This window comes from Neophocaena asiaeorientalis, unplaced genomic scaffold, assembly GCF_003031525.2.
Source record: "Neophocaena asiaeorientalis asiaeorientalis breed wild unplaced genomic scaffold, Neophocaena_asiaeorientalis_V1.1 scaffold78, whole genome shotgun sequence".
NCBI classification, from domain to species: domain Eukaryota; kingdom Metazoa; phylum Chordata; class Mammalia; order Artiodactyla; family Phocoenidae; genus Neophocaena; species Neophocaena asiaeorientalis.
In genome coordinates this window covers 10054074-10081291 of record NW_020175018.1, presented here as the reverse complement: position 1 = coordinate 10081291, position 27218 = coordinate 10054074, and the positions used below count along the sequence as shown (strand labels likewise).

General features: G+C 53.4%; 1 protein-coding gene across 1 annotated transcript; it reads right to left on the bottom strand.

The window, feature by feature from the left end:
• Window positions 1-129: 129 nt before the first annotated feature.
• Window positions 130-26573, bottom strand: OLFML2A (olfactomedin like 2A). The gene is made up of 8 exons (XM_024762776.1): window positions 26448-26573; window positions 18109-18372; window positions 13417-13524; window positions 11064-11279; window positions 9016-9262; window positions 6636-6866; window positions 5384-5569; window positions 130-4397 (listed from the first exon to the last, which is right to left on the bottom strand). The coding sequence occupies exons 1-8, from the start codon at window positions 26571-26573 to the stop codon at window positions 3793-3795; spliced, it is 1983 nt and encodes a 660-aa protein (XP_024618544.1). The 3' UTR covers window positions 130-3792.
• Window positions 26574-27218: the final 645 nt, after the last annotated feature.

The following is a 27218-nucleotide window of genomic DNA, read 5'->3' as shown; positions in this document are numbered from 1 at the left end:
CCTAGTTCATAATCCAGATCAGTTTCTAGCAACAAGGCCGATTCTCATAACAAAGTATTGTTTTAAAGTTATTAAATGTCTGTGTTATGATAAGGATGCAGACCATAGCATTTAGTCAAGACTTTTAAATCAAGCTTTTGATCACGTATTTATTTAGGTATTTTCCACCTTGTTGCAAAAAAAGGTATTGTGGCAATTTACAAAAATAGATAAAATACAATATAATAAAAATAAAGAGATCAGGGTAAAGGTAAAAGCAGAAAGCCAGAATGAAGCCAGAGTCCAGTAGGAGACCCAGTACAATTGTTAAAAATAATCTCAAATTTGACTTTGAGCTTCCCATTAGCCAAAGCAAGGAAGAAAACCTGACTGGTTACAAAATTCCTAACAACAGTTAGTTTGGGGCTTTGGTGTAAAAACAGACCTGGTTCAACTCTTGACTCTACTACTTGTTAGATTTGTGACCCTGAGCAGGTTGCTTAACGTTTCTGAACTTGAGGTTCACTCCCTGTAATAGGGAAAAGTAATGCCAACCTTGGGGTTCCTGGGTGGATTAGTGATAATGTATGTAAAGGTGACTTCTAGCTCTAGGAGGGTACTGCTTGGGCCCTCAGCTGCCCTTTGTCCTCACTAAGCTGCAGGTCTTCAGCCATAAAAGGGAGTTGACATCTGTCCCCTCTGTGCAGCATGTCAGAAGCATAGCTGGATTCTAACCTAGTACTCCCTAACTCCTATCCAGGGCTCCCTGACAACCATCCAGTGCTGTGTCCTCCTGTCACCAGAGTGGTTTCCAGTGCTGTCATGGAGGAAAAGGTGCTTTAGAACATACGGGCTTTCAGTAGCCCTCAAGTCATTCCCAGGAAAAACCCCCAGCCTCACCTTTAGGGCTGCCTCCCAGACAGATCAAATTAAATATTAAGGTCTAGAAATCTCTTGGGAGGACTCAAAGGTGGCAGCCAAAGCCCCTTCACATAGCATGTTGTTCAGAAACACCAGAGACAACTTCCTTTGCTGTCACAGCTGAGGTCGGTAGGAAAAGCTAGCCCTCTCCTTCTTTGTTTGAAGTACTGTTACCAACTGTAATAAATCCCACAACAAAAACTCTCCCCTGCCTCCTGTCACCAATAGAACAAAATCCAGTTGTCTTGGAATTTTCTTTTCTCTGGTTTGGCATTCAAGGCTCTTTATAAACTGACCCCAACCTCCTTCTTGGGTCTCCTATGTAGATGCAATTCGTGGCTTGGCTACACTGGTTAAATGCAACGACCACCATTTCTGGAGCTGCTGCTAGAGTGACACAGAGTTGGCAAAGAACATGTGCTGACCAGCCCTGAAAACCTGACTGTGCTACAGGCTAAGCTGTTGTGCTTGGGTAAGTCCCTTCACCTCAGTTTCCTCGTCTGTAAAATGGACACACTCAGAGTACATACCTTCCACTGTTGTGAAGATGCAAGAATATGCACATGGCTGGCTTAGCCCACTGTTGATGCTCAGGTTATATTACCGATTTGGAAACCTGGCTTTCCACTTGACCCTGCCTCCACTTAACCTCTCTGGGCTCCAGTTTGACTATCTGTAAAATGAGGAAAATAATTGTACCTACAACATAACCTACATACAAGGGCCTGAAAACAGAAGTGGCTTAGTGAATGTTTAGAGGCTGCAGCCGGCATCCTCTCCCCGAGAAAACCATTTTGCTTGTCCTTTTCCAAAATTGGTCCATTCTAACTTTCCCTTTTCTAAGACTAATGGGGAAAGAGGAGCCTGAACATTTCTCACGTGGTTGGGCTGTGATATCACGAAAGACAGAGCCTTCTAAAACCCACACCCAGGGCCAAGGGAAACGCTGGGACTTGCAGCCCCCTGAAGAGTTTCTAAGTGGAGCCCTCAGAGTTCAGTTGGGCGGGGGAGGCTGGATGTGTCCACCACTATGAGTCAGGCCTTGCTTGGCTGGGCGTCATCATTCCCCTTTACTTCTGGAGTGAGTTACGGCTTAAACAAAACAACATCACCTGACAATGCCTGAAAGAAATGTATCCTGCACAAAATGCATTTCTTTACACTCTTGGGTATGCAGCTGAATTTCCCAACATGGCAGCTGGGTGTTCATATATACAGATACCTGGGAGCTGGCATGGGGACAGAGTGAAAGAAGCAGGGTCCGGGGTTGTGTAGAGATCAGCAGTAAACACCCCTCAAAGGTGTTGGGATGACTTGGGTGCTGGGTGGTCTATTGCCTAGCTGCCTCTGAGCGTGGAGAATACAGGAAAAAGACAAAGCCCTTCTGGAAGGAGATCAGCTGGGTCCTCTTCCCAGTGTGGCCCTGAGCCATTCTCTAAACCTTTCTGGGCCTATTTCTCCTTTGTAGATATAGGGAGTCAGACCGGAGAACTTCTTCCAGGTCTAAAAATACTGTTCAAAGCAGATGTGGGGCAGGCCTGAAGGTCTTGTCCCCGGGGCTGCTGGGTCTGAGGCTCGGGGGAGCCCACCTGTGCACCCTCAGCCCCAAGTCCTGGGCTCGGGGCAGCCCTGGCACCATTATCTCTGAAGCCAGGAAAAGTCTGATCCACAGATCCCTTTCTCCTTCCCTCCCAGCTTTCACCTCTGACTCCTCCCTGCCCCCAGAAGGTCCGAAGCCTCCTCTGGACCTGGTTGCCCAGATCTCAGCCTCCCCCGGTCCCCCAGGCCAGCCCACCAAATAACCAGGTTAGGACTGACAAGGAAGAAGAAACCTGTTTCATCCTGGTGCCACCCAGCCTCAGGCCTAGGGTCTTGCTCGTGGCCGACCTGGAGGTATCCCTGAGTGCGTATAGGTTGTGGGTTCAAAGGCCCAGAGAGAAAGGATGAGGTGGACCCCAGGCGCAAAGGCTCTGGGAGGGACTGGGGAGAGGTCCCACAGCCTGGGTATGTGGCCAAAGCCAGCACTTCTGGGTGGAGAGGGAGCCTCGGGGCCTGGCCCAGTTCCCCACCCTGGTAGAGTCACTGCTGGCAGGCAGCTGCCTGCAGCCTTCTCAGCTGCTGCTGCAGAAACAAATGACGGCACTGATAAAGAATAAGAGAAAATAAAAATGAGTACGGGTTGGGGGGAGTCTTGGAACGGGGGCTGGTATTTTTTCTCGGGGTGTGGTTTCTGCTCAGTGGCTGGGTGACTGTGGAGGTTTGGAATGTGGTCAGACAGCGGGTGGGGTGGGGATGGGGGGCTGGCCAAAGGCATGGAACAAGGACATTAGCCCATTAGCCAAAGGGCCCAAAGCCCCAGGGCCACCAATAGCTCCGTCAGAACAGGGGCCTGGGGTGGCACGCAGAGCTGGGCCTCCACCCAACACTAGTGCGTTGGTCCCAAAGGCCTCTGGTTTTGAGTAGCCCCGGGGAAGGGAGATAGACTTGAGAGAACAAGAGAAATGAGGGGAGAGGGGAGAGGGTTGGAGGTAGGGGAGAGGTTAGGGTAGAGCATGGTCAGGTCTCATCTGTAAAATGGGCTTGCCGGATCCAAAGTGAGGCCTCTCAGTCTCCTCACCTGTTAAATGGGCTTAACTGTCTCTACCTCCAAGGGTGTCAGGAGGATTAAGTGGGTTAGTGCACATGAAGCTCTTGGCAGTGTTGTGCAAATGTAAGTGATTATTACTCCACTGAGTGCTGAGGAAGCTTGAGCTGGCTGTGCCCACTGCCTAGCACCTAGCTCCAGGCCTGGGCCCAGTAAATAAATATTTGCTGAGGGAGTCCCTTGCAGGAGTCACTGTGGGGAGCCCCCCATGCCCACGGCCACTCCTCTCCCATGAGCCCAGGTCTCGCTCAGACCACGAAGTGGAGGGTGTAGGTGAGCTGGTGACCGTTGTCCCAGGCATAGAGCACCCGCTCCTTGGGGTTGTAGTCGATCTGGGTGGTGTAGGCGTGCTCGTTGAGGAAGGGCAGCTGCGGGCGGGCGTCGGTGCCCGTATGCGTGTCGAAGGCATAGGCCACATGGCCCTCCCGCTGGTTGTAGGTGTCCACGGCGTACAGGATGCCGCACACCAGGAAGCAGTTCCCGTAGGAGTTTCGCCGCAGCCACGTCTTCCACGTGGTCTCACGGTGCACTGACAGGTCGCCGGGGTCCAGGCGGCTCAGCACGATCACCTCGGACTGGGCCTCATGGTGGTCATCTGCAGCGGGATAGATGACCCACAGGCCGCTCTCGTCCACGGCGAAGTCAATGTCCGAGTGGCCGCGCCACTTCCAGGGTGTGGTGTCCTCGTACACCGCGTCGGGCAGCAGCGCCCAGGAGGCCACGAAGCGCTGCCGCAGGTCGTACTTGATGATGTTCTTGGTGAAGGCGCGGTTGTAGTAGAAGGCGCCCTGGTACACCACGTGGCCTGTGCCGATCCAGTTGTAGGGCAGCTTGTACATGTTACTCCAGCGGCCTGCGTGCGGAGGGCGGAAGGTCACACCAGAGCTTCCCGAAAAAACCCCAGCCCACCCCAGGGACCAGGGAGGCCAGGGACCAGGGCTCTTGGGTGGCCCAGCAAGGATACTGAGTGAGCTATGGGCCTGGAGCTGGGCCAGTTATCTCATCCCATCAAGACAGTCCCATGAAGGAGGTACTATTATTATCCCATTTGCCGGGGAGAGAACAGGCTCAGAGGGTTCAAGGTCACTGGTTGTGGAACAGCACAGCCAGGATTTAGATACAGGCTGTTACCAGCCCCTGTGCTTTGTTTCAGGGTGTTTGCCCACGCTGTTTCCTCTGCCTAGACTGCCATTTCCCATCCTATCTGCCTGGGGAATGCCTCAGCATCACCTCCTCTGGAAAGTCTTCCCTGATCTCCAGGCTGGGTCCCCATAGCCCCCGAGGCCTCCCTCTAGCACTATACTGAAATTGTTTCTTGAAGCCTTTGCCATGCACATCAGATTGTGCATTTCTGGAGGGCAGCTCATGTCTAAATGACCCTTTCCCCTCATCATGTTCCAGATCTGATAACCAAATTTCTGCCCTTCCCTGCCTAGACCTGAAGGTCCTGTACGGCCTGGGGCTCTGCTCATCTGTAAAACAAGGTGATAACCCCCACCTCAAAGATATCGTGAGCTGATACACACTGGTGATTAGCACATAATAAGCCCTCAACTAGTGGAAATTCTAAGCATTGTTACCCTTGACAGTAAATTACACTCATGAGGGCAAGACCATGTCCATCTTGTTTGCTGTTGCATTCCAGCTTCTGGCCTGGGGCCAGCACATAGGGGGTGCCCCCAGACTCCTCTTCTTGGGGTGGCTGACCATTCAGAGCTAGGCCAGGCAGGGGAAGTCTGGACCACAGGAAACCACAAGGCAAAGGAGGGCCAAGTCTCCATGGGGGACCCTCCCTAGGCTACCCACACCTGCCCCTTTCCCATCACAGGGGTCCCTGACCTTGCTTGAAGTTTTCCAGGTTGCGGAATTCCACCAGGCTGTTTCCATAGTAGTAGTTGGTGACATAGATCTTGTCATCCCTCGCAGCGGGGTCCTTCATCCAGGCTCCCTCATGGCGCCCATAGCTGTGGTGTCTCACAGGGGGGTCCACGGCCCGGAGGGTGCCCTCGCAGCTCGCCTCTCTGCCTGTGGGGAGCAAGGGGTGCAGCATTTGGTACACAGACCCACAGACGCTAAGCCAGAGCAACAGTCCTGGGAACGTTATCCGGGTCTTACTTAAATCCCTCCTGAGGTTTTGTTTGTAGGATTATGTATTTCTTTTTTCTTTCTTCGTGATCAAAGCAATGTCTGATCATTGTAGAAAACACAGAACATTCAGAAAAGGAGAATGGAGAAAATAAAAATCATTCAAAATTCTATTATTCAAAGAAATTTTTAAACATGTTGTATTTCCTTCCTTTCCTTTTTTTCTCTGCATGTATAGTCATGCAGACATACTTAAAAAAAAAAACATGATTCTGAATATAGTTTTAGGTATCCTGTTTTTTCCTTCCACTGAGCAATCTCTCACATCATTAAATGGACTTTTAATGATGTGATCTCAAGGTTCCACCAGGCCGCCAGACAGCTGCGCCCTTGAATTTATTTAACCAGTCCCCTCAGTGTTAGGCCTTTAGATTATTTTCAGTTTTCTGACATTAGAAATAGGCTGCAAGGAAACCAGTTAAGCTGCAGCTGTTGTTCACATATCTGATGGATCCTTTAGGAAAGAGATTCCTAGAAGTGGAATGCACGTGGACCAAAGTAGGGAATGGTTTTGTCTTGTTATCACAGGTAGCCAAGATGCCCTCCAGAAGGACGGGCTCGATGATGACTTAATGAGGAAGATTTCTACCAAAGACACAAGCCAAAACTATAAACATGGAGATAAAAACAGGGCCAAAGACTAGACAGAGGAAATACAGAAGTGAAAATAGTTGCTGGATTTGATGATGGGGTTCTAGGTGACGTTTTAAGAAGAATTTGTTGGAAACACTACCTTGTTTCACTGTTAATGTTGTCAAGCTTTTTCTGTAACGATCAGATAGCAAACATTTTAGACTTTCCAGACCACATACTTCTGTCCCATATTCTTTAACAACCCTTAAAAAATGTAAGAACCACTCTTAGCTCAAGGGCTGTACAAAAACAGGCTATAGGCTGTGTTTGGCCCACGGGCTGTAGTTTGCTGACTCCTGGGAGGCTTACTCACCTTGGCTGGGGACTTCTGGGCGTGAACGTGGCGTGGTTGGCAGGGGACTAGTGATGGGAGTCAGGGTAGGGGTGGGGGTGGGATCCGAGGCAGGGGTGCCAGGGGCCAAGTCCGCTCCCGCAGAGGCCCTGGGCCCAGTCTCATCACGCTCTGCTGAGTTGGGCTCAGGCTGCCTACCCTCCACCCGGGGTGGCCGCTGCTCCAGCCAGGAAGTGCCCTTGAGGGCGTTATCTGTGGAGAGAAGACCCTGTGCTCACATCCCAGCAGCACTGCCGCTGCCCGGGGTCCAGGCCCACCGGGTCCCAGCGCTGGGGCCATGGGGGAGACGTGCGGGTGGCCCTTAAGGAGTGAAAGGCCTTGAGAAGTGGGAGGTGGGGAAAGCTTCATGGTCAGCAGACTGGCTATAGGCCCCTGAGATGAGTGGCCTCGGCCAAGTCCCCTGCCTCAGTGGGCCTTGGCTTCCCCTTCCGTGAAATGAGTCATGAGGTCCACCACGTCAAGCTGTTGTGTTGATTAGAGGAAAACGTGCACAAGACATTTGCACAGATCCTGGCGACTATGAGGTGCCAGACGTGAGACCCCTTTCCCCCTCAACGTCCCTTTGTACCAATTCTTTCATTTCCTGGATCCAATTCCAGGAGGCAGACACCCTTGCTCCCATTTTACAGACTTTCTCCTAGTCCACTGCCCTGGAAACACCCGCTAGTTTCTCTCACCCAGGATTTGCCACTTCAGGTAGGGAAGGGCAGGTGCAGCCAGCTTCCCGTCACCTCTGGACCCCAGTTCTCTGTCTCTGCCCCCTCGTTCATCTCCTATCTCCCATCTCTCAGCTTTCTTGGCATCCCTCCCCCACTTCTTCCACTCCTGCTGGCACGGGCTTTGCTGATAGGACTTTTTCATCTCCGTGGGACTGGTTTGGGGCCATCTCTGCGTCCTCCCTGGCCCACGCTTTCCTGGGTTGGAATGGATGGGGTCTGGGTAGGGAAAGACTCAGTGGCACAGCGCAGGGGACAAAAACTCCTCAGCCTCTGGGTTCCAGTCCCACTAACTCGCCGTGAAACCTGGAGGCTGTCACTTCACCTCTCTGAGCTTGTTTCCTCTGCTGGATCAAGTGCAGCAGCATGTGTGAAAGGACTCAGCAGGCTGTGACGCCAGAGACAAAGGAATGGCGCTGTTGTTACCGCGATGGTGTGGCCCCCAGAGATGCACTGAGGCCCCTTGACTCCAAGACAATCACCCGACTTCTTCCTTTTCTCTCCCTGCGGGGCTTCCTCTTTGCACGGGGGTTTAGCCAGGCCCTGCTGTGGAGCAGCCCCTGGAGTCTCTCGGGAATGCGGGCACCCCCTCTGGTCAGCAGGCCTCAGTGGGGCCCAGCCTTGGCAGCCTGCCAGGGCAGGGGCTTGTTCCCACGGCCCTCACTGGCAGAGTCAGATGCCTGCAGCTGTTCCTGGGCAGAGCCCTGGCCAGGGGTCAGAGGCTCTGTGCCGTGGCTAGGCTGACCTGGCAGGACTCAGAGCCAGCAGCTGGCACCAGGAGCTGGGAGAAGAGGCCCCTGAGCCCTGAGAGGCCAAGAATTGAGGGGGCTCTTGGGAGACTGGTCCCTCACAGTTCTACCCCTGGCCCCCTTGGGCATGGGCTGGGCAGAGAACCTCACTGGAGGAGGTGGTCAGCAGGACCCTGGAAGGGGGAGCAGGCTTGGGACACCTCTCAGGGACATCAGAGGAGAGCAGGCATCTGGGGAGGGGCTCAGGGGAAGAATCAGGAGCCACACCAGTGGGGATGGCCCAGAAATTTGGGAACTCTTGGAAATTTTGTCTCTTGTTTCTCAGTTCATTATTTTGTTGTCCTTCACTGTGATCGGGCAGGGAGCTGTAAGAAAGATACAAGAGTCTGTGGGCTCTTCTTTGGGGGGAAAAGAGTGGGAGGTGCTGGAGAGGCCATCCACTCCAAGGCCAGTCTGGAAATGGGAGGTGCCTCAAAGGCCCCAGGTCACTTCCCAGAACCCTGGTCTGGTCCCTGCGTTTGCCCGCCCACCAGAGGCAGCTGCCTGGTTATGGGTATGCTTTTTCCCACTAGACTGTGAGCTCCGTGTTAGGCAGAAAGTCCGGAAGGTACAGCACGTACATAGTGAACCTTCCGCACATCTTTCAATGAAGAAGGAAAAGGCCAGTGAGGGTGGAGACAGCTATAACTACTGGAGAGGAACTGAGTGGCCCTTTGTGTTGATTTGATCATTTCATCCCCAACAACCCCAGGACGAGCAAAGGGCACCAACAGGTAACCCATGGAGCTGAGATCTGGGGCAGCCTGACTGTAGAGAAGACCCTGGGTCCCTGTAGGGGCCCCCACTCCCCAAGGTTCCAATCTTCCTCTAACTCACCAGCCATGGCCTCGGTCATCTCCTTTCTGCCCGCCTTGTAGTAGGTGATGCCTCGGATCACAGCCTGCTGCTGGGCCAGGGCCCGGGGCTTGGCTGTGGTCTGGGGGAGTCTGCCCTTGCTCTCCTTCTTCAGCGTCTCCACTTTCAGCAGCTTCTCCTTAGGAGGTTTTGGGAGGGCCTTGTCTACAAAGCTCTTCTGCATGCTGCCATATTTGTTGTTGTCTTTGCCTTTCCCTCCAGCTGTGTCCTGGGGGAGAAGGGAAGTCTCAGATTTGGAGGATGGTAGAAGGGATGTTGCGGGGCGTCAGGAGGCTCAGCGTGTGGGGGCTGGTAATGGCCATGTCGCTCCTGGCCCTGCATCCCAGGTGCTCATGCAGTCACAGCTTTCCTCCCATAGTTACATCCATGAGTGGGGTGTGCCTCAGTTTCCCCACTCAGCTCTCTAGCTCCCCTGCAGGCTTGAAGCCCAGCCTGATAGGTTAGATTCCTGTTCTACTTCCCAACTCCTGTACACTCCCCGCTGGGGGTAGACTACAATGGTGTGCTCCCTGGGGAAGGCAGCTTCCCATCCCTGTCCCTCTCACTCATTGATCTTTGTGTGTGGGCAGGGAGAGGTTCTCAGGCCCCAAGGCAGGGTGACCAATTCATCACAGTGTGATGGAACTTTCCCAGTGTTAGCACTGAAAGTCCTATATCCTGGGAAACCCTTCAGTCCTGGGCAAACTAGGATGGTTGGTCACCGGGGCATTGACCTTAGGGCATGCTGTTTCTAACATTTTGTGAATTTTGTTATTTTTGCTTCCTTTTAAATGCCTCTGATGCTGGCTTGGCACAAGAACCTAGGGCCGGTGACATCACCCATTGTTAGGCAGGGTCTCCAGGAGATACAGTAAGTACAGGATCTAGACCTTCTGTGCCACTGCCCAAACAGGATTCATTCTTACTGTGGAATTGGCACACGAATGAGCAGGAAGCCAGCTCTGGGTCAAGGCACTAGGCTTCCTCCTGCTTTATCAGCATCTAGGTGGTCCCTGCTGCAGACACAAATAGCCCCATTGTCAAAATGTCAGCACGGAGGCTGAGGGGTGGAGAGGAAGAGCGTGGGCTCGGCTGTCAGGCAGGCCCGGGTTCCAACACAGCCACCTTCTCTGAGTGACCCCGCTCCGTGTTTCTTCATCTGCCCACACTGGCGACGAGCATCCTTCCTCGCAGGTGGCTATAAGATTAACTGAGATAATGTCTGCGAAGAAGTCAGCTCCCTTTTTCCTCCACTCACCAAAACACAAGGCCGCTGTGGGAGTGGTGGGCTGTATCCTGCATGTGGAACTGGTCAAAAGGGCACGAATGGGACTGAAGTCTAGTCTGTACTCCATTTGCCAAGCCGCACACCCTGGTACATGTCTGTCACAGGAAGGAGCCTTTGTACAATTTATCCACCCAAAGGGGGCTCCTCCTTTTAATTTATCTGGCCTGTGGGAGAGCCTTTTCTGCAGCATGTCTGCCTACAAGAGGGCCTTTTTCAAATCTGCCCGAAGGTGTGTTGTGTGTCTGGTGGCTCAGCCTGGTGAGGGCCTTTGCTCACTTTGTGCACTGAGTTTGAATATGGAAGGCTGGGTGTTTGCTGCAGGAGTTCTCCACCCCAGGATGGGTTGGATGAAGTGGTATTAGTCGGCTGGGGTCCCCAAGGCATTGTCCATCTACCCATGAGCAGGCCTGACCCAGCCAGGGGCCCAGCCGGAGCAGGGGAGGTTAGAAGTGGTTTTGCCGCAGCCGACCTGGTTCCCCAGGACCAGGCAGGGAGGGTCATCGCTACAACCGTGTCCCTGGGCTGGAGCCCCACGTCTGCCCCCAGTTCACCTGTGTTGACGGCTCACTGAGCAGCAGGCAGCCCCTGCCCCCGCCCTGCCACGGACCCCCCAGCTGTGCCAGCCCTCAGCCCATCCCGCAGCCCCGAAGCCCCACCCAGCTGGCCCTCAGGGCCAAGGTCCTGGCACACTGTGCTCCCAGCCCACCCACCTTCTGGCCCGTCACAAGAGCCCTGGCCTCACCTGAGCCTTACTGCCAGGCCTGGGGGCTGGGGCAGCGGCGGGCGCCGCGGCCGCGGCCGCGTCCTTCTGCAGCAGCTGGAGGCCCAGGCTGGAGAGCTCCTTCTTGATGCTCATCATGATGGCTGAGTGGTTCTCGTAGCGCCCCAGCTGCTCCCTGAAGTGGCGCATGCTCTCCCTCACCGCCTCGTTCTCCCGGCTCAGGTTGGCCTTGACACTCTGTGGGGGCGGGACCCAAGACCTTTCCAGCCTCTGACTGTCCCCAGCCCCGGGGGACACCCCAGCTTCTGCCATAAGGCTTTGCTGCCCAGTCTCCTGGGCAGGGCCTGGGGGAACGGGCGGGGCGTTCCCTCCCTTCCTCCCTGCCTTCCTTTCCTTTGCACGTTGCTTTCTCACTTGAGCCTATTTTGGGAACTCTTGCATATCTGTATATATAGCACTCCCCATACCTTTTACTCGCCACACAGTTTCCACTGTATGGATGGGCCAAAATGTATTTAGCCAGTCCCTTACGGATCCACCTTTTAAGTTGCTACCAATCTTTTGCTACTTTAAAATTACCTTTTAATTTAGCAAGTAATACATAAATACCTCTTTTTAATAAAATACTCAAACACCGGAACTCTGTAGGGTTTTGCTACGGTCTCTGATCCCTTCCTAGTCTCCAGGCCTCCGACTTCTCTCCTGGGCAGGCTTGGCTCCTCCCACCGCACCAAGCCCCACCTTTACTCTTCCTCTTGTTCTCCTGCCCTGCGTCTTTGTCTCCCTACTGCTGGGGACTCTGCCTGGCTTTAGCAGCCCCTAGCCCCACTCCCACCTGGATCACAGGATGGACAGAAGGCACACTGTGTAAGGCAGGTTTCTCAACCTCAGCACTACTGACATTTGGGTGCTGTAGGGCTGCCCTGTGCACTGTAGGATGTTTAGCAGCATCCCTGGCCTCTGCCCGCTAGGACCGATAGCATCCGCCACCCACCTCCCCCAAACTGTGACAACCGGAAATGCCTCCAGATAGTGCCAGTTGTCCCCTGGGGAGCAAAGTCACCCCTGGTTGAGAACACTGATGTAAGGGAAGAAAGCAGAAGGAAGCTGGGACCCCAGATTGTCACCGGACCTCCTGCGATGTTTTTCCCTTAGGCAGAGGGAGCCATCTCCTCCTCAGTGAGGCTGTTCTCTCCGCCTCCCCCCAGTGTTAGCAAAACCTTTTTCTTTTTCTTTTTTTTTTCGTAGCTATCACTTAGTGAACAGAAGCAAAGCACAGATAATGCAAAACAGAAGATAATTTAAAAATCATTTCCTTGTGGCTGCAGAAATCATTTCTGGTTTGTTCCAGGCTCTGCAGACATACCCTCCAGATTGTCTGGCTCACAGTTGCGTGAAGTGAGTTAACATTTCCTAAGATTACCAGAGGAGAGGTCAAAGGAGGCTAACTGTAGAACCAACAACAGGAGAGCCTGGCATGTACTAGATGCACAGGAAATACTGGTGCACAGTAGAAATCCAACGATTGTTACCATTCTGCCATGCTGGCACGGACCTGGCACATAAGAGATACTCACCAAACACTTTTTGAATAATTGAAGCCACTGTGACCCCAACTTTGGGCTGAGTAAGGGGTTAATCTCCTCTCGTGGGGCACAGGATGCCCAGGTGCCCCCCTCCCTGTGGAAAGGAAGCTGGGAAAGGAAGTCTTCACGCCCCTCCTGGCAGCTGCATATCCCCAGGCTCCCAGCAGCCCAGCAGGGACCGGATGCAGGAAACAGGCGGAGGCCAGGCTGTGCCAGCAGAGATGCAAACCTCAAACCTGCAGCCTGAACCTCCATGCTCACTCAACTCTGTCCCTGTCCTCAGGGGGCAGTATCAGCCATCCGCCCAGCCCTCCAGCACATTTACCCTGACCAGGAGAAGACACTTAGCACCTCTGCCTCCACGGTAGGTGGGTCCTTGAACAGCCATGCTACCTCGAGCCTGGCCCCCGTGAGCTTGGCCAGTCCTGCACAATGCTGGTGTTTCATGCAAATGGTTGCCCCAGACTTGTGCAATATATGGGCCCTGGTCTTGAGGAACTGAGGGCGACTGCAAGTTTCAGCCCCCTCTGCACCTCTTTCATACAACCAGCAGGTGCCTCAGTTTCTCCACCCAGCCTTCCAGCTTCCTACAGGCCCTTGAGGCCCAGTCAGACCTCTTCCTCAAAGGCTGGACCCTGTGGCCTGTATCTCCTTCTCCCAGCTCCCTGCAGGAGTCCAGCTTCTAACAGCCACCAGGGTCCAGACAGAATTGCCTAGGCCCCTTCGGACACTGCCCTTGGCCGCCAGCACTGCACCAGCCTGGCCTCTGTTTCGAGCCCTGCCCTTACCTCTTCCAGCGTGTTCATCTGGGAAGCCACTTTGTGGACGTAGGCGTGCACCTTCATCAGGTCCATGCTGTACAAGGTGCCCTCCAGGAGATCCACCATGGACTGCAGCTGCCCGGGGAAGGGTGAGGGTTAGGGAGAAGGCACAGCACGCGGCCAGGCACAGAGGGTGCAAAAGGAGCCCCACCAGAGCATGAACCCCAGAGCCTCAGAGTGATCTGCTTGACTAGACCCAGCCTGCTCATAAACACAAGAAAAGCTCTTTTGAGCACTTCTATATGGCAGACACTGTATAGGGGCTTGAATGAGCCATTTCACTTAATCCTGAACAACCGCACGAGGTGTGTAGTGGACATGGGGGGAGCTCCATCCACATCCCCTGGATCCCTGCTTCTGTTTCTTGTGCCCAGCCTTGGCTTCCATGTGCCTCCTTTTAACAGTCTGCATCTGTGACTCTCTTCAAAGAGCCATCTGCCCACCAAAATGCCTGGGAGTCTATGTCCTCCTGGGGCAGCCTGTAGGCAATGCCTGATTGGTGTGGGCATCTAGTAGCCCAGCATCCTAGCTAGAGTGGCCAAGATGCCAGCGAGAGTGTCAGGGAAACCTTGGTACAAGGAGCCGGTCGGGAGATCAGCTTTCCCTTGCTTCCAGCGGGTGGTTCCTCCAGCCACCCCTGTACGCGCTCTCAGGGCCTGAGCATGGTGGTGCTCCTGTCTGGCCTTGGCCAGCTGTTTCCAACACAGTTTTACTCCCACTCTCCCAGGGGTGTTCAAGCTGTTTTAAGCCAGAGAGTTCTTCTCTGAATAGACTTTGATCTCTAGAACAGAAAAAGGGGGTGGGGGGCTCTGGTGGAAGCAGGGATAGGGCCTCGAGTCTTCTCTGTTCCCCTACAACCTGGTTCAGACTCCGAGGGGTTGCATGGTACCCCAGGGCTCTGTGGAGTTCAGTTTGAGGACCATGCACGGAGACTCTCCTGGGCCTTAGCTTCCTTCTCTGTGAAATGGGCAGCAGGGTTGTGGAGCGGAGCAGTGCCGTCTGGATAGGGCTCAGCTCAGAATGGGCACACAGCAAGGCCTTCATGAATACCAGCAATGATGATTACTATTCCAGGCGGCTAAATGGGACCTCCTAGCTTCACTTCTGCTGCCTTCATGGCCACCAAAACTGGCTTCCCAAAGCACAGCTTTGACCATGGGTCTCTTCCCTGCTAGATTACTTGCTGTGGCTCCCCACTGCCCAAGTGTGACTACTTATCTCCTGACCCTGGCATTCAAGCCCTTCTTGATCTGCCCCTGCCACCTTCTTCGGCCTCAGCAAATGTTCACTCTGGGCCAGGCATTCAGGACAGTGATGACAATACAGACACGAGCCTTCATGGTCCTTTACAGGCTGTCAAGGAGTGCAGAGTAACACAGAGGTGCCTGGATCGGGGAATGCAGGTGGGAACACACACAGGTGCCCAGGTCATTAACGATGGGGCACTGACCTTGTCTGGGAGTGTGTGTGGTTTAGTAAAGTCTGCCAGCAGGAAGTTTTGTTTGAACTGAGCTCTGGAGAAGGAGCACAAATCAGACAACGATGGCCGGAGAAGGACATTCCAGGCAAAGGGAACAGCTCGTGCAAAGAGCTGGAGGTGCGAAGACACATGGTGTGTTTGAGCCGAGCAACTCAAAATGTAGTCTGCGGACCAGCACAAGTCCAAGCTGCTCGTTACCAGTCTGTGATAAAATAATTACAAAAAGCAAGCGTAGGCTTTTATAAACTTTAAGAGCCATTTGACAGAGAAATTTTGTATCTGTAGACTCTAATAATACGACACTGGACTTGTATTTTGCGTGTCTGTTTCTATTCCAATTCATTTTCCTAACAATTCATTTTTACAGTATTTTACAAGAGTGTTGGTTCTTGACAGATTTTATTTTTGACCAAGCCACGTGGCTTGCAGGATTTTAGTTCCCTGATCAGGGATCAAACCTGGGCCCCTGGGAATGAGAGCGCCAAGTCCTAACCACTGGATCGCCAAGGAATTCCCAGTTCTTGACAGATTGTTTGAAAAACTGGTCTTTCACCACATATAGTTTGAGAAGTACAGTGTGGAACTGACAGGCGGCTAGTGGGGCTGGGGCAGAGAGAGGGCAGGGAGGCACCCTGGGTCACACCCACTCCACTTACTCTCACCCAGAATGTTCTTATTTCTGCTCTGCTCGAGGGACTCCTACACATCCCTCAAAGCCCAGCTGTAATGTTACCTCCTCCTCTGGGTTCCCACAGTCCCTGGGACGTCTATTGGCCCGGCACTGACCGCACTGCCATTACTGGGGTCAGGAGCTGTGTCCCCATAGGACTGGAATTCCTCAAGGGTGGGGCCATGCCGAATTCAGGTCCAGAAGGAAAGGGAATCTAGAATCCCATTCTTCCTCCTCAGAGCCATGCAACTAAGGCTAAATCACAGCTGCAGTTCTTAGCTTGAGGGGAAGGGTTGAGTTAGAGACAGGGGCAGGTATAGGGTGGGTTGCCCTGTTCCCCTCCACAGTGGCTTCCCCTAACCTCCTCTCCTGGGGGGGCTGCCCACTGAGGGAGGGGGAGCCTAGCCAAATGAGAGGGGCCTCAGCTCTGTCTCCTACTGCCTCTGTCCACTTCTCCTCTTGGGGCTCACTGGGTACCTGTCGGGTACTCACTTATACTCCAACAGTATCAAGGAGGCGGAGTATCTTCTCTGTGTTCCTCCTACGACCCCTCCTGCTGGGTTAATCCCACCACTGCCCCACTCCAGTCCTTTAAGGCTGAATAAAACCCCCCATGGCTGCTGTGCACTGAAGGGACAGCTCCCGGCTGAGAGAACTGCCCAGTGACCTCTCCACTGGGCAAGGGGACACAGCAGAGAATTCCTGGATTCAAATTTCTTGCTGTGTTATGTTAGGCAAGTCACAGTTCCTCTCTGGGCCTCAGATTCCTCCCTCAAGTAAAGCTGGGAACATAAGTTCCCTCTCCAAAGGGCTGTAGGAAGGATTAAATTAGCCAGCATTTAGGAAAAGGTTTTGTCTATCCTCATGTCAAGTATGCTTACAATTCAGTTGTTGAGAAGTGGATTTGAGCAAAAGTTGGTTTTGTCCCTGTAACTGAAGACTGGCCTATGGCTTCAGTGCCTGGAGTCTGCAGGGCCCTACTGGGTTTGGGAGACAGTGTGGTCCAGGAACTGCCAAGTTGTCAAGAGGCCACTTGGCCTAAAATTCAGTCGCCACCCCCAACTTCGAGAGTTTTGGTATCCATCCAGTAGTTACAAAAATAAAACTAAAGTTAAATTTAAAGAAAACATTTTTAGCCAAATGTCGGGAGACAGTTCTTCCCAGGCCTCTTGCTTTTCTGCATGTCTTGCCTGCAGAGGCACTGACTGTCCTTGTTCCAGGCCATCTTGTTGCAGAGTGAACAGCCTTGGAGCATCCAGAGAGTGTTTCCCTCTGGAGCAGGGAAGGTGTGCTTGGTGCTCATTATAAGAGATCTGGATTCTCTAAGTTGGGGCTCCTCTCTTGGAAAATATCCCACTGTGTGTGCAGGTGTTATCTGGCCCTCACTGCATCACCCTGGGGGAAGTGAGTGGGAGAACCAGTGCAAGAAAGTGGAGACACTCTGGCGACTGTGAGTGATAAAATCCTTTGTCTCTGGCTCGTGTCTACTGCCAGCGTCCATGAAACTAGCAGGCTAACTTGTTAGCTTACAAGTAGGGTAACATCTCAGTCAACTTCACGGTTCTTGACACGAAAAGGGCAAAACAGACACATGTTTGGAAGGAATTATAAAAGAAAAGGATCCTCTCAAAAGCCACCGAAGTATCTGGCTATTACAGAAAGGAAGACAGGAGAGCAGGGTGATTTAGAACACATGCTTTGGACACAGCAGGCTGTGAGTTCACATCCCAGCCCCACCAGGCCCGCCAAGCACGGAGTTGCGCATGGTGTGAATGGCACGAAGGTGCCAGGCTGGATGGGGGACTGTGGTCTCCCTGCACATGCCTGTCCAAGCCATGGGTCCTGGTGGTGGGCCCGGCACAGGGCTGTGTCACCTAGAGGTGGCGCCTCTTTCTAATCTTCCTATGGTGGGGTGGGGGGAGGGGACTATAAGCCCAAAATTTACATAAAAATATGGTATAGACTTGCGGCTGCATGTCATTATGTGAGAGCTTGGGCCAGTTACCTAACTTCTCCAAGCCTCAGTTTTCTTGCCTCTAAAATGAGGACAAAGATCCCATACTTCACAAAATGGTTTAAGAATTTAGAGAAATAATGTTAAAAAAAAAAAAGAAAAGAGCTCAGCACAACATCTGGCACGAAGGCGGTACGTGAATATGGGAAACGTTATTACATAAAAAACTATCAAATGCCACAAAATACTACATGGAGGGGCTGACAGATGACCTGGTTGGGTAAAACACAGGACACTGGGATAGATGCTACTAGATGGTAAAGGGCTCTATCCAGGTAAGCTAGCCAAAGGATGCTGCCTCCATCACTGACTGGCCGAATGCTCTTAGGCAGGAATTGGTTTCCTCTCAGGGAGCCACTGTTTCCTCACCTGTGAAATGGGACCCCTGCCTTAGAACGTGTGGCCTTTTCATTGGAGGGACAGCCAGCGCCAGCCTATGCTAGGTATTCACGCAGGAGTGCGGTCCCATCCCGGCCTTTACTCCAGAAAGTCTACCTTGAGGAGCTCGGGTGCCTGTTTCTTGAGTTTCTCCATCTTCCACTCGTTCTCGCAGGGGTTGAGCGAGGAGGGCGGCGCGGTGCAGGAGCAGCGGCAGTCGGTGCCGGAGCTCACAGTCTCCACCGTGTAGAAGTCCTCCACTCGCGCCCGCCCGCTGCGCACCCGGCTGCACGCGTCCTTGCTCAGCGGCCGCATGATGCACTTGCAGCGGCAGTCTGAGCCCTCCGAGGTCATGCGCACCTGGTCCATGTCGCCGAACACCTGCAAGAGGGGCCCCGGTGAGCCGAAGGCCAGCGCTGGAGGGAGGGGGAGAGAAGGAGAGGGAGGGACGGGTAGCAGGATCCGGCCCCCCTGGCCTTTGGGGGCACCATTAGAGTGGGCTGAGAAGGAAACAAATTTCCTTACAAGGAAACAGAAGCCTTATAATAATAACAACAATGAAAAGAGTAATGGCCGCTGTGACAAACAGTTTGGCTGTTTCTCAATAAGCTAAACATGGAATTACCATGTGACCCAATAATTCTACTCCCCTGGGTATATACCTAAAGAATTGAAAACAGGTGCTAAAGCAAGGACTTGTACACGAATGTTCACAGCAGCACCATTCACAATAACCACAAGGTAGAAACAACCCAAATGTCCATCAACTGATCAATGGATAAACAAGGTGTGGTATAGCCCCACAATGGAATATGATTCAGCCATAGAAAGGAATGAAGTACTGATACATGCTACAACATGGATGAACCTTGAAAAATATTATACTAAATGAAAGAGCCACTTATTTAATATCCAGAATAGGCAAATCCATAGAGAGAAAAAGCAGATTAGTGGTTCCCAGGATGTAGAGAGAGGAGCAAATGGAGAGCGTTTGCTTAGTGGGTACACGGTTTCCTTTTGGAGTGAGTGATGAAAATGTTCTGGATCTAGGTAGTGGTGATGGTTGCACACATTATGAATGTACTACATAAATGCCACTGAGTTGTACACTTTCGAATGGTTAAAGTGGTAAATTTTATGTTATGTGTATTTTGCCACAACAGTAAAAAAAACATGAATGGAGACCTTTTACGGAGCACTTACTACATCCCAGGTTTCAGGTGTGTTACACCCTTTAATAATATCTGTGCATGGCGGGGGGTATCGTTACCTCCAAAGTCCTTAGCCTGGCCTTCAAGACCTATGTGAGCTGACACCCTCCCTCAAGGCCCTCCTTTTGCCACTCTTTCCTTCACTCCACTCCAGTCTCAGGGGCCTTTGCAGATTTGGTACCCTCATCCTGAAACCCCTATCCCTCCGATATTCCCTGAGTTCATTCCTTCACATTAACTTACACATTGCCTCCTCTGAGAAGCCTTCCCTGACCACACCCCGCATCTCTCTGTCCCCTCATCTAGTGGCTTTGCTTTTCTTCATTGCACATACTACCATCTGAAATATCTGTGTTTTCTTATTTTTTGCCTCCCCAACTCTACTGAAGGCACCTTTAGAGGCAGGGACTTGTGTCTAGTTCCCTCCTATATCCCCAGAACAGTGCCTGCTTGGCTGATAGTAGGAGCCCTGGAAATATCTGTTGGATCAACAAGCCCGTATTTTACAGACACTCTAGAGCACAGGGCTGAGAGCATGGTGTCTGGAGCCTAGGCCAGTAACAGTGAGATTGTGGGCAACCCAATTTTTCTGTGCCTCTGTTTCCTCATTTGTAAAATGGGCTCCTGCCTCACGGAGTTGTCGTGAGGATTAAAAGAGTTAATATAGGTGAAGAACAGAGCCTAAGCAATAGTGAGTGTGTCTTAAGTGTGAGCCATTATTAATACAGCTAAAGAAACAGAGGCTCAGAGAGAAGTCACAAGTTCACACAGCTTCACCTGGGAACATCCAGCTTTGGATATCTGCCTCCAGATAGAAATCACTGGTTTATGCTGCATCTCCTACAAATCTGTTTCCCCATATCCTGTGTGACCTTAAACAGGTTACATAACCTCTCTGAGCCTCATTTCCTCAGTGGTCAAATGGATGACTCTCCATACCTGGCCTCTTCATAGTGAGGCTCAAATGACCTCCATTTAGTGGTTTCCCTTCCCTCCTCCCTTTTCCTTCAATCCCACCCTGGGAGGCCACATACCCAGTGTCTAAGTGTGGTCACTGGTCCCTGGGGCAGCAGGACTTTGTGTCTGCAAGACTCAGCTTGGTGAGATCAGCGGTAGGTGCCAGGCCCAGTCACCGCCTCCAGCCTACCTTGCCCTCACACACCAGCCGGGCTCTCGGAGCCCCAGCCAGCCCATCCTGGGCTTCCAGGCTCTCAGGACACAGCTATTTATGGCTCAGTCAACAAACCAACACCGCAGGCCTCATGGCTACTAAGCTCTCACTGAAGCCAGGTGAGTTCAAGGCTCCCTTGGGCTTTCTGCCAAGCCCAGTCCCCATGAGTGTCCCAGGGCCCTCTGGGGAAGGGCAGCAGGCACTCCATTTCTGCTCTGAGCCCTCAGACACCTGTTTGAACCCCTGGCTTCAGGCAGACTCTGGGTGATAGCTGGAGGTGCAGAAGAAATAGGGGTACATCCTTGACCTTCTCAACCATGAGAGAAGCTGATGTAGTGAGCTCTGAGATCACAGAAAAAGACACCCATGAAGACTGCTCAGAGGAGGGCACCCCAGGGGACATCTCTAAGCACGAGTAGAGCATTCCAGGGAGAGCAAGTCATATATGCAAAGACAAGCAAGGGCCTGGCACTTTGGAGGCTTGGAGGAGGTTGACTCTAGCTGGTGCCTGCAGAGAGTCTGGGTGGCAGGAGCTAAGGCTGGGGGTGGTAGAGCCCGCTCGTGGAGGGCCCTGAAACTTGGCTGAGGATCTGGACTTATTCCTGAAAACACTGGGGATTCATGAAGGGTTTTAAGTAGAAGAGAGCCAGGGTCAGATCTCCATCATGGGACACTCACTCAGGCTGCTTTGTGGACAGACGGTGGGTGGAGGAAGCAAGCCTGGGGTGCACAGCCCGGGGAGGAGACATTTACTGAGAACTCACTGAGTGCTGGGGAAGTGTGGGGCAGTGGTTAGGAACACAGCCATGGGCCACCTACAGCTGTGTGCTCTTGGGTAGATTACTTAACTTCTCTGTGCCTCAGTTTCCTCACCTGTAAAATTAAGGTACTGCTAGTGCGTACCCAGCAAAGGACTGTGTTCTCGAGAAATGAGAGACGGAATACCAGGAATATGTTGTAGTTGTTATTATTACCACCAAGAATCCTGACAGGGGCTTGTTTTTCCCTTTGTTTCTCCACATGGGTGCACTGGTAGATATTCTTAGCAGTGTCCTCCAGATGAGGAAATAGCCCTGGAGCCATCAAATGACTTGTTCAAGGGGATCAGAGCCCAGGGTGGGTAGACTTGCTGTCCCCTGGAGGATGAGTGTGGGGAAGGAGGTGGCTACGGGTGGAAGCTTTGTCGCTGGTTGTCTGTGGGCGAAGTGTACCCTGGGCTCTGCTGGGCAATTCTCCCCGCCTGTGAACGCGGACAGCCAGGCTTGGATGCTGTACATTCTTTAGATCGCTGCTACTATGGTAAGCCTGTCTTCTCTTTGAGACTCTGGGCCCCCTTCCCGGCTACGCTGGAACCCCTAGCCACCCCCCACCCACTCCCCCAGGTTGGGGTAAGAGCCCAGTGAGGGGATGTGTGTGTGTTCTGTGTGGCCAGGCCAGAGAGGCCTCTTCCTCAGGACTCACCCATAATCCAACGCCCATCCCCACCAGCAGCGGCCTCCACATCAGACCGCAACATTCCTTCCCTCCTCAGATGAGGTGCTACGTCCTGATGGGGGCGGCCAAGGCCCTGACACAGGCCAGGAGTCAGGAATGGAGTCAGAAGAGGGCCTCTGCTCCAGCCCCGGCTGCCAGGAGCCCAGGCAGGCCCCTACCTCCTGTGGTTACTATGTCCTGTGCTGCTTGACTGGAGGCGGCAGAGCACCATGGAAAGGAGCCCGGCCTGGGCTCAAATCCCAGCTCCCACGTGTCCTCCCCGCATGACCTTGACCCCTCTGAGCCTCAGCTTCCTCCTCTGTAAAATGGGGAGGATAACACTCCTTTCCTCATAAGCTTGTCCTGAGGCTAAAATGAGTCAATGCATGCAGAGTGCCTGGCATAGAACAACTGTTGTCTACTTGCTACTGAAGTTGCTCCCAATAAATCTCCCTCACGTTTGTACATCATTTTCTACCTCTTTGCTCTCACCACAGACCCATCTTGGAGAGGAGAAATCTGAGCATCAGAGAAGATGAGGGGCTTGCCCAGAGTCACACAGCACAGGCTGGCTCCAAAATTTAGTTCACATGCTCTTCCTCCTATGACCACCAGTAATCACCAGGCAAGGGCTTCTCCACCAGCAACTGAGCTGGGATAGAGATGTTGGCCCTGGATCAGGCCTTGGTGGGGCAGGGGAAATGGGGCTCCCACTGAGCCTGACCCACCTTGCCCTTGGCCTGAGGGCTGGAGTTGCTGCCTCAGCCCCCCATGCCTCCCTGCAGGCTTGCTGAGCACACACTGCTGCCAAAGCCCCCAGAAGTGTGGGTGGCTTGTGCTTAAAAAGCTCCCTAGCAATTGGCAAGGAAATCCCACAATAAGATGGCGAGAAGGTGTACTTGGTATTTCTGAAGGGAGATGGATAAATCTGGCCAGAATGGGGAAGAGGGGGTTCAACCGATGAAATGTTCTAGAAACAGAACAGTTTCAAATTGTGTCACCTTGAGGTTGAATCGTCCCTATTCTCTCATGGCCAGCCCAGATTCACTGAGAGACAGTTTCCATGTCCTCCTGCAGGGAAAGACCTCCCCTAGAGCCCATGGTCAGCTGGACACCTCCCTCTGGATACACCCCAAAGGTACCCCAAACTTAATCCATCCAAAACTGGGCCCAGCATCTTCTCCCAAACCCGTGTCTACCTACCTTCCTGCCCAACCCAGGTCTCTGAGCCTCCTTCCTACTCTGGAACCCATCAGTCATGTTCTTCCGATGGATGCTTCATTCTAAATATCACCTATCTCAATCTCTTGGTCTCTACTCCCCGGCCGCAGCCCAAGCTCAGGTTGCATCAGCTGCTACCTGGGCAATACAGGAGCCTCCTCTCTGCTGGATTAACCTTCCAAAAGCTCCTTTTTGTTGATCTGTTATTCTCTTGCTCCACAAACCTCCATGAGTTCTCAACTAGAGATGTGCCTCAGAATTACCTGGGGTGGAATGACTTGGAAAATGCAGATGCCCTGTCCTTACTCCACATCCCTTCACTCAGACTCTCTCAGGCTCCCCAGGTATTTGGATGCCCACTAAAGGCTGAGAATCCTAGAGTCCCAGGAATCTCCAAACTCCCCAAGTTCCCTATCTTGTATTTTTCAGCAGCCCCAACCTGACTCTTTTGAGCTTCAGTGTTCAAGTCTGTCGAACGGGGAGGGAGCACTGAAGTCTTAGAGTGTTGTGTGAGATCCTGAATGTAAATCCCGGGCAGGGGCTTGGCGCCCAGGATGCTCTTCCCGTGCCCCAGCCAATAGGAGAGATGGAGCAAGACCTTCCCTGCAGAGAGAGCCCGCGGGGCCTCACTGGGTCCCACACTCTTTGTGTGCAGAAGCAGGACTCCATCACTGTGCAGCCCTTGCCTGCTCTGGAGCCTGTTTCCGATTACACCCACAGGCAGCAACTCCCCGAGTGGAGGGGCAGCAACACCTAAGCCTCCAGGACCGGCCTTGCCGGGAACATGTGATCCAGCCTGCTGATCCACCACCGCCTGCCTGTGCTAGCCCTCCTGCTGCCCTGGCCCAGCTGCCACAGGCCTTGGCCTCCCCACTGTCTTCGGGCCTCTGATAAGCAGCAGGGCTGACCAAAGACCCCCTTCCCGCCCCAGGATGCATGGGGAACATGAGGTGCCAGCAGCCCTTTCACAGATGGGGAAACTGAGGTAGAGATGGGGAATTCTTAGCCACATTCCTAGGACACGCAGCAAAAAGCAGGTTCCCAGAGGTCTCTGGTGCTGTGCCTGGGTTTCATGTGGTTACCTGTCTGTCCATCCTAACCTTCACACGGGGCAGCCCCTCAGATATGCCAGGGAAGCTGTGAACTCCTTCTCCCACTCCCAAGATGGGCAAAGCACTTCCTTAGATGGAAACCCTAAGTCCTGCTTAGGAGAGACCTTGTTATAAACACATAATTAAAACACGCTGAGTGAGGACCTGGCCAAGACCACAGAGTTCCTTGATGAGTACTGGGGTTGAGCTGCCCCTGTACCCCTGAAAGTACTGGGCAGAAGGTGAGGCTGGACCGCCCAGGAGCAGGAAGTCTGAGGAGGGGCCAACTTAACCCTTTAGGGCCCTAGATAGATTTCAAGTCCCAGACTGGCCTTCCAAAGGGCTCTCCCCTCACCCTCAGAAGATAGGACAGCCTTGAAGAGGAAGGAGGATTGTTGGGGGAGGGAGGGTGATAATGAAAACAGCTCTCTCTACAGAGCCAGCAGGAGTCCGACTGTGCTGAGGAATGCAGAGTAAATTCACCCATCACTTGATTTTTATTTTTCCCAGCTGGCTGAGTGGTGTGGGGTGGGAGGTGTCTGGGGGAGGGCTGTGCTGAGTCCCCCAGCTGCTTCATCCTCCAAACTCTAGGATGTGCCTCCCCACCCCACCAGCCCCAGCTTGCCCTGGGACAAATAAACACACACACACACCCGCAACCTAGCAAGTGTTTGGCTGACTCACTACATAAACAGGGTGTTGGGTTTTCTTTGTCTTTGCTTTGCTTTGAATGCGAGCCCTCCCCCACAAGCTCTACAGCCCTCTGCATGGCTCAGAGGATGCCCAAGACCAAATATTCCTCCCAGCCAGAGAGATGAGAGGTGGCAGAGTGCTGACCAGGTTAGCTGGGGTTTTTTGCTCACTTGTTCCCCTACCTGAGCCAGGTCAGGGAATCCTAGAAGACCCTATATGGAAGGGAAGTTGGGGAGACAATGTTTTTCAGATGGGGGGACGGAGGTCCAGAAACAGTCAGTGACCTGCCCAAGGTCACACAGACAAAAAACAACAAAGGGCCAGAACCTAGGTTTTTTGATCCACAAGCTAGCTGTCTTTCTATACATCCTAATTTCCCTATCTGTAAAATGGGAATGATACTCATTCCCTCCTTGTCTTTGGAGCACGTGGTTAGGGCTGCAGCTCACTTGTTTGCATACCCTGAGCTGAATCTTCAGGCTGAAGGTCTGCCAGTGCCCACTGCTTATATACTTACCATGTGGCTAGTGACCTCTGCCCTTTACCTGCCTGTGGACAGGGCAGCCTCACCTCCTACCCAGGAAAGAGGCTGGAGAGACATCAAGAGAAGTCACTCTTACTCTCATGCTCTGCAGTACCCCCCTCCTGCCTCTCACTTGCCCCCAGTCCCAACCCAGTCCTCACCGGGTCATTTCTACAACATGCTCAAGAGGTCCCTGCTCTGACTGACTCTAAGTGCTTCTCCTCTCTACATTCTGGATCACACTCCCTTTTGGGGTCTCTGTGGTAAGATTTCAAAATCACAGTATCATTTATTGGACACCCACTAGGTGCCAGAGTGATGCTAAGCATTATCCAGGCCTGATCTCACTAATCTAGAGATCATAAAGGCCCAAGGTCACCTAGCTGGGAGACGGAGGCGGAATTTGAACCCAGGTCTGCCTGACACCAGAGCAGATCCTTTCAGCCATAACTGAGAACAGCTCAGCCACTTCTGGAGACACCGTGTCTTCTGGAGGGTGCATCAGATCTCTGGCAGGAACACCCAGAGGTCAGGAGAGTGGCCAGCCCAGCTGGGTTCATTGGGTCCCACGTATGGCCTGAAAGCCTTGGCCCAGGGCCTGCTGCAAACCTAGGAGTCGCTAGGTAGCAGTTACCCAGGGGTCTGTCTCCACGTGGGTCAGCCTCCCATGGAAACTTTGAGCCAGATCTCCAGGCTGCCCCTGCCCAGCGCTCCCGGGAATCCCCTCCCTAGGCTGGGGACTACATCTCCCTGTCTGGGTTGCCTTTAAGCTCCCAGTACCCCTTCTCCCTGGCCCGGGGTTTCAGTACTGACCTCCTCCCTGCACTGGACTGTGTCCAGCTCCCCTTCCAGAGGCTCGGGGTCCCAAGCACCCTTGTCATCTATCTCCAGCCCTTCTTCCCCCACGCACTCCTCTCCCAGGGTCCCTGCCCCTGCGGCCTCCCTGTTAAGTCTCCCCTCTGGGTCCTCTGTTCCTGGCCCAGACACCATGCTTAGCCGGCACCCCCAGCCACAGCGCCCCCTCGCGCCAGGCTACACGCCGAGCTGCGCCCTAGTCGGAGGGCCGCACGTACCTTACTGTCAGCGCGCACCGGGCTGGCACGCAGCAGCAGCAGCAGCAGCAGAGGCAGCAGGAGCAGAGGCAGCGGCCGGGGCCCAGGCCCGGGCCGAGGCCGGGGCGGGAGGGCGGCTGCGGCCATGGCGGGACGGGCAAGGCGGGCACGGACAGTGGGCGCGAAGGCCGGGAAGAGCGGGCAGCACTGCTAGCCGGGCGCCGCCGCCAGCTCTACCAGTCCCGCGCGCCCCGCGTCTGCCCGCTGCTCCCCGCCCCGCGCCGCTGGGGGCGGAGCTAGGATGAAGGGGGAGCACCCCACCCCGCGGGCCCGCTCTCAGCCGGGCCTCTTTCCCTTTGGGCGGCTCTCCAAAGGGCATCCCTGCAAGGACACAAAAAAGGGTCTTGTTCGGAGCCCGCAGGAGCAGCGGGGGCAGCGAGAGGAGCGCGGGCTCCCTACACCGAGTGAGGTCCTGTTCTTCGAGATGTGGGACCTTGGACGTGTCTCTTCACCTCTTTGAGCTTCAGTTTCCTCGTCTGTTAAACGGGGAAAATAGTGCTTTCCTTTTGGAGTTGGTTGTAAATTTCAGATGAGTGATGTTTCCAGGGCAGGCGAACCTTTTGAGTTCTCTGAACACTCAGACCCTGCCAGCTCTACCCTTCTCAAGGCTCAGACCCCTCTCTCCTGCATGTTCCATTTCTTCCTCCCTCCGAGATCCCTCCCATCAACCCCCAACTAAACTCCACCACTCCAACCTTTTAAACACCCTCCCCATCCGCCTGAGGGAGCGCC

Coding starts and splice junctions, on each gene's coding strand:
- OLFML2A (XM_024762776.1), bottom strand. CDS start 26,573: ATGGCCGCAGCCGCCCTCCCGCCCCGGCCTCGGCCCGGGCCTGGGCCC. Junction 18,373..26,447: donor CGGTGCGCGCTGACAGTAAG/GTACGTGCGGCC, acceptor CCCCTCTTGCAG/GTGTTCGGCGACATGGACCA. Junction 13,525..18,108: donor AGGCACCCGAGCTCCTCAAG/GTAGACTTTCTG, acceptor TTCCCCGGGCAG/CTGCAGTCCATGGTGGATCT.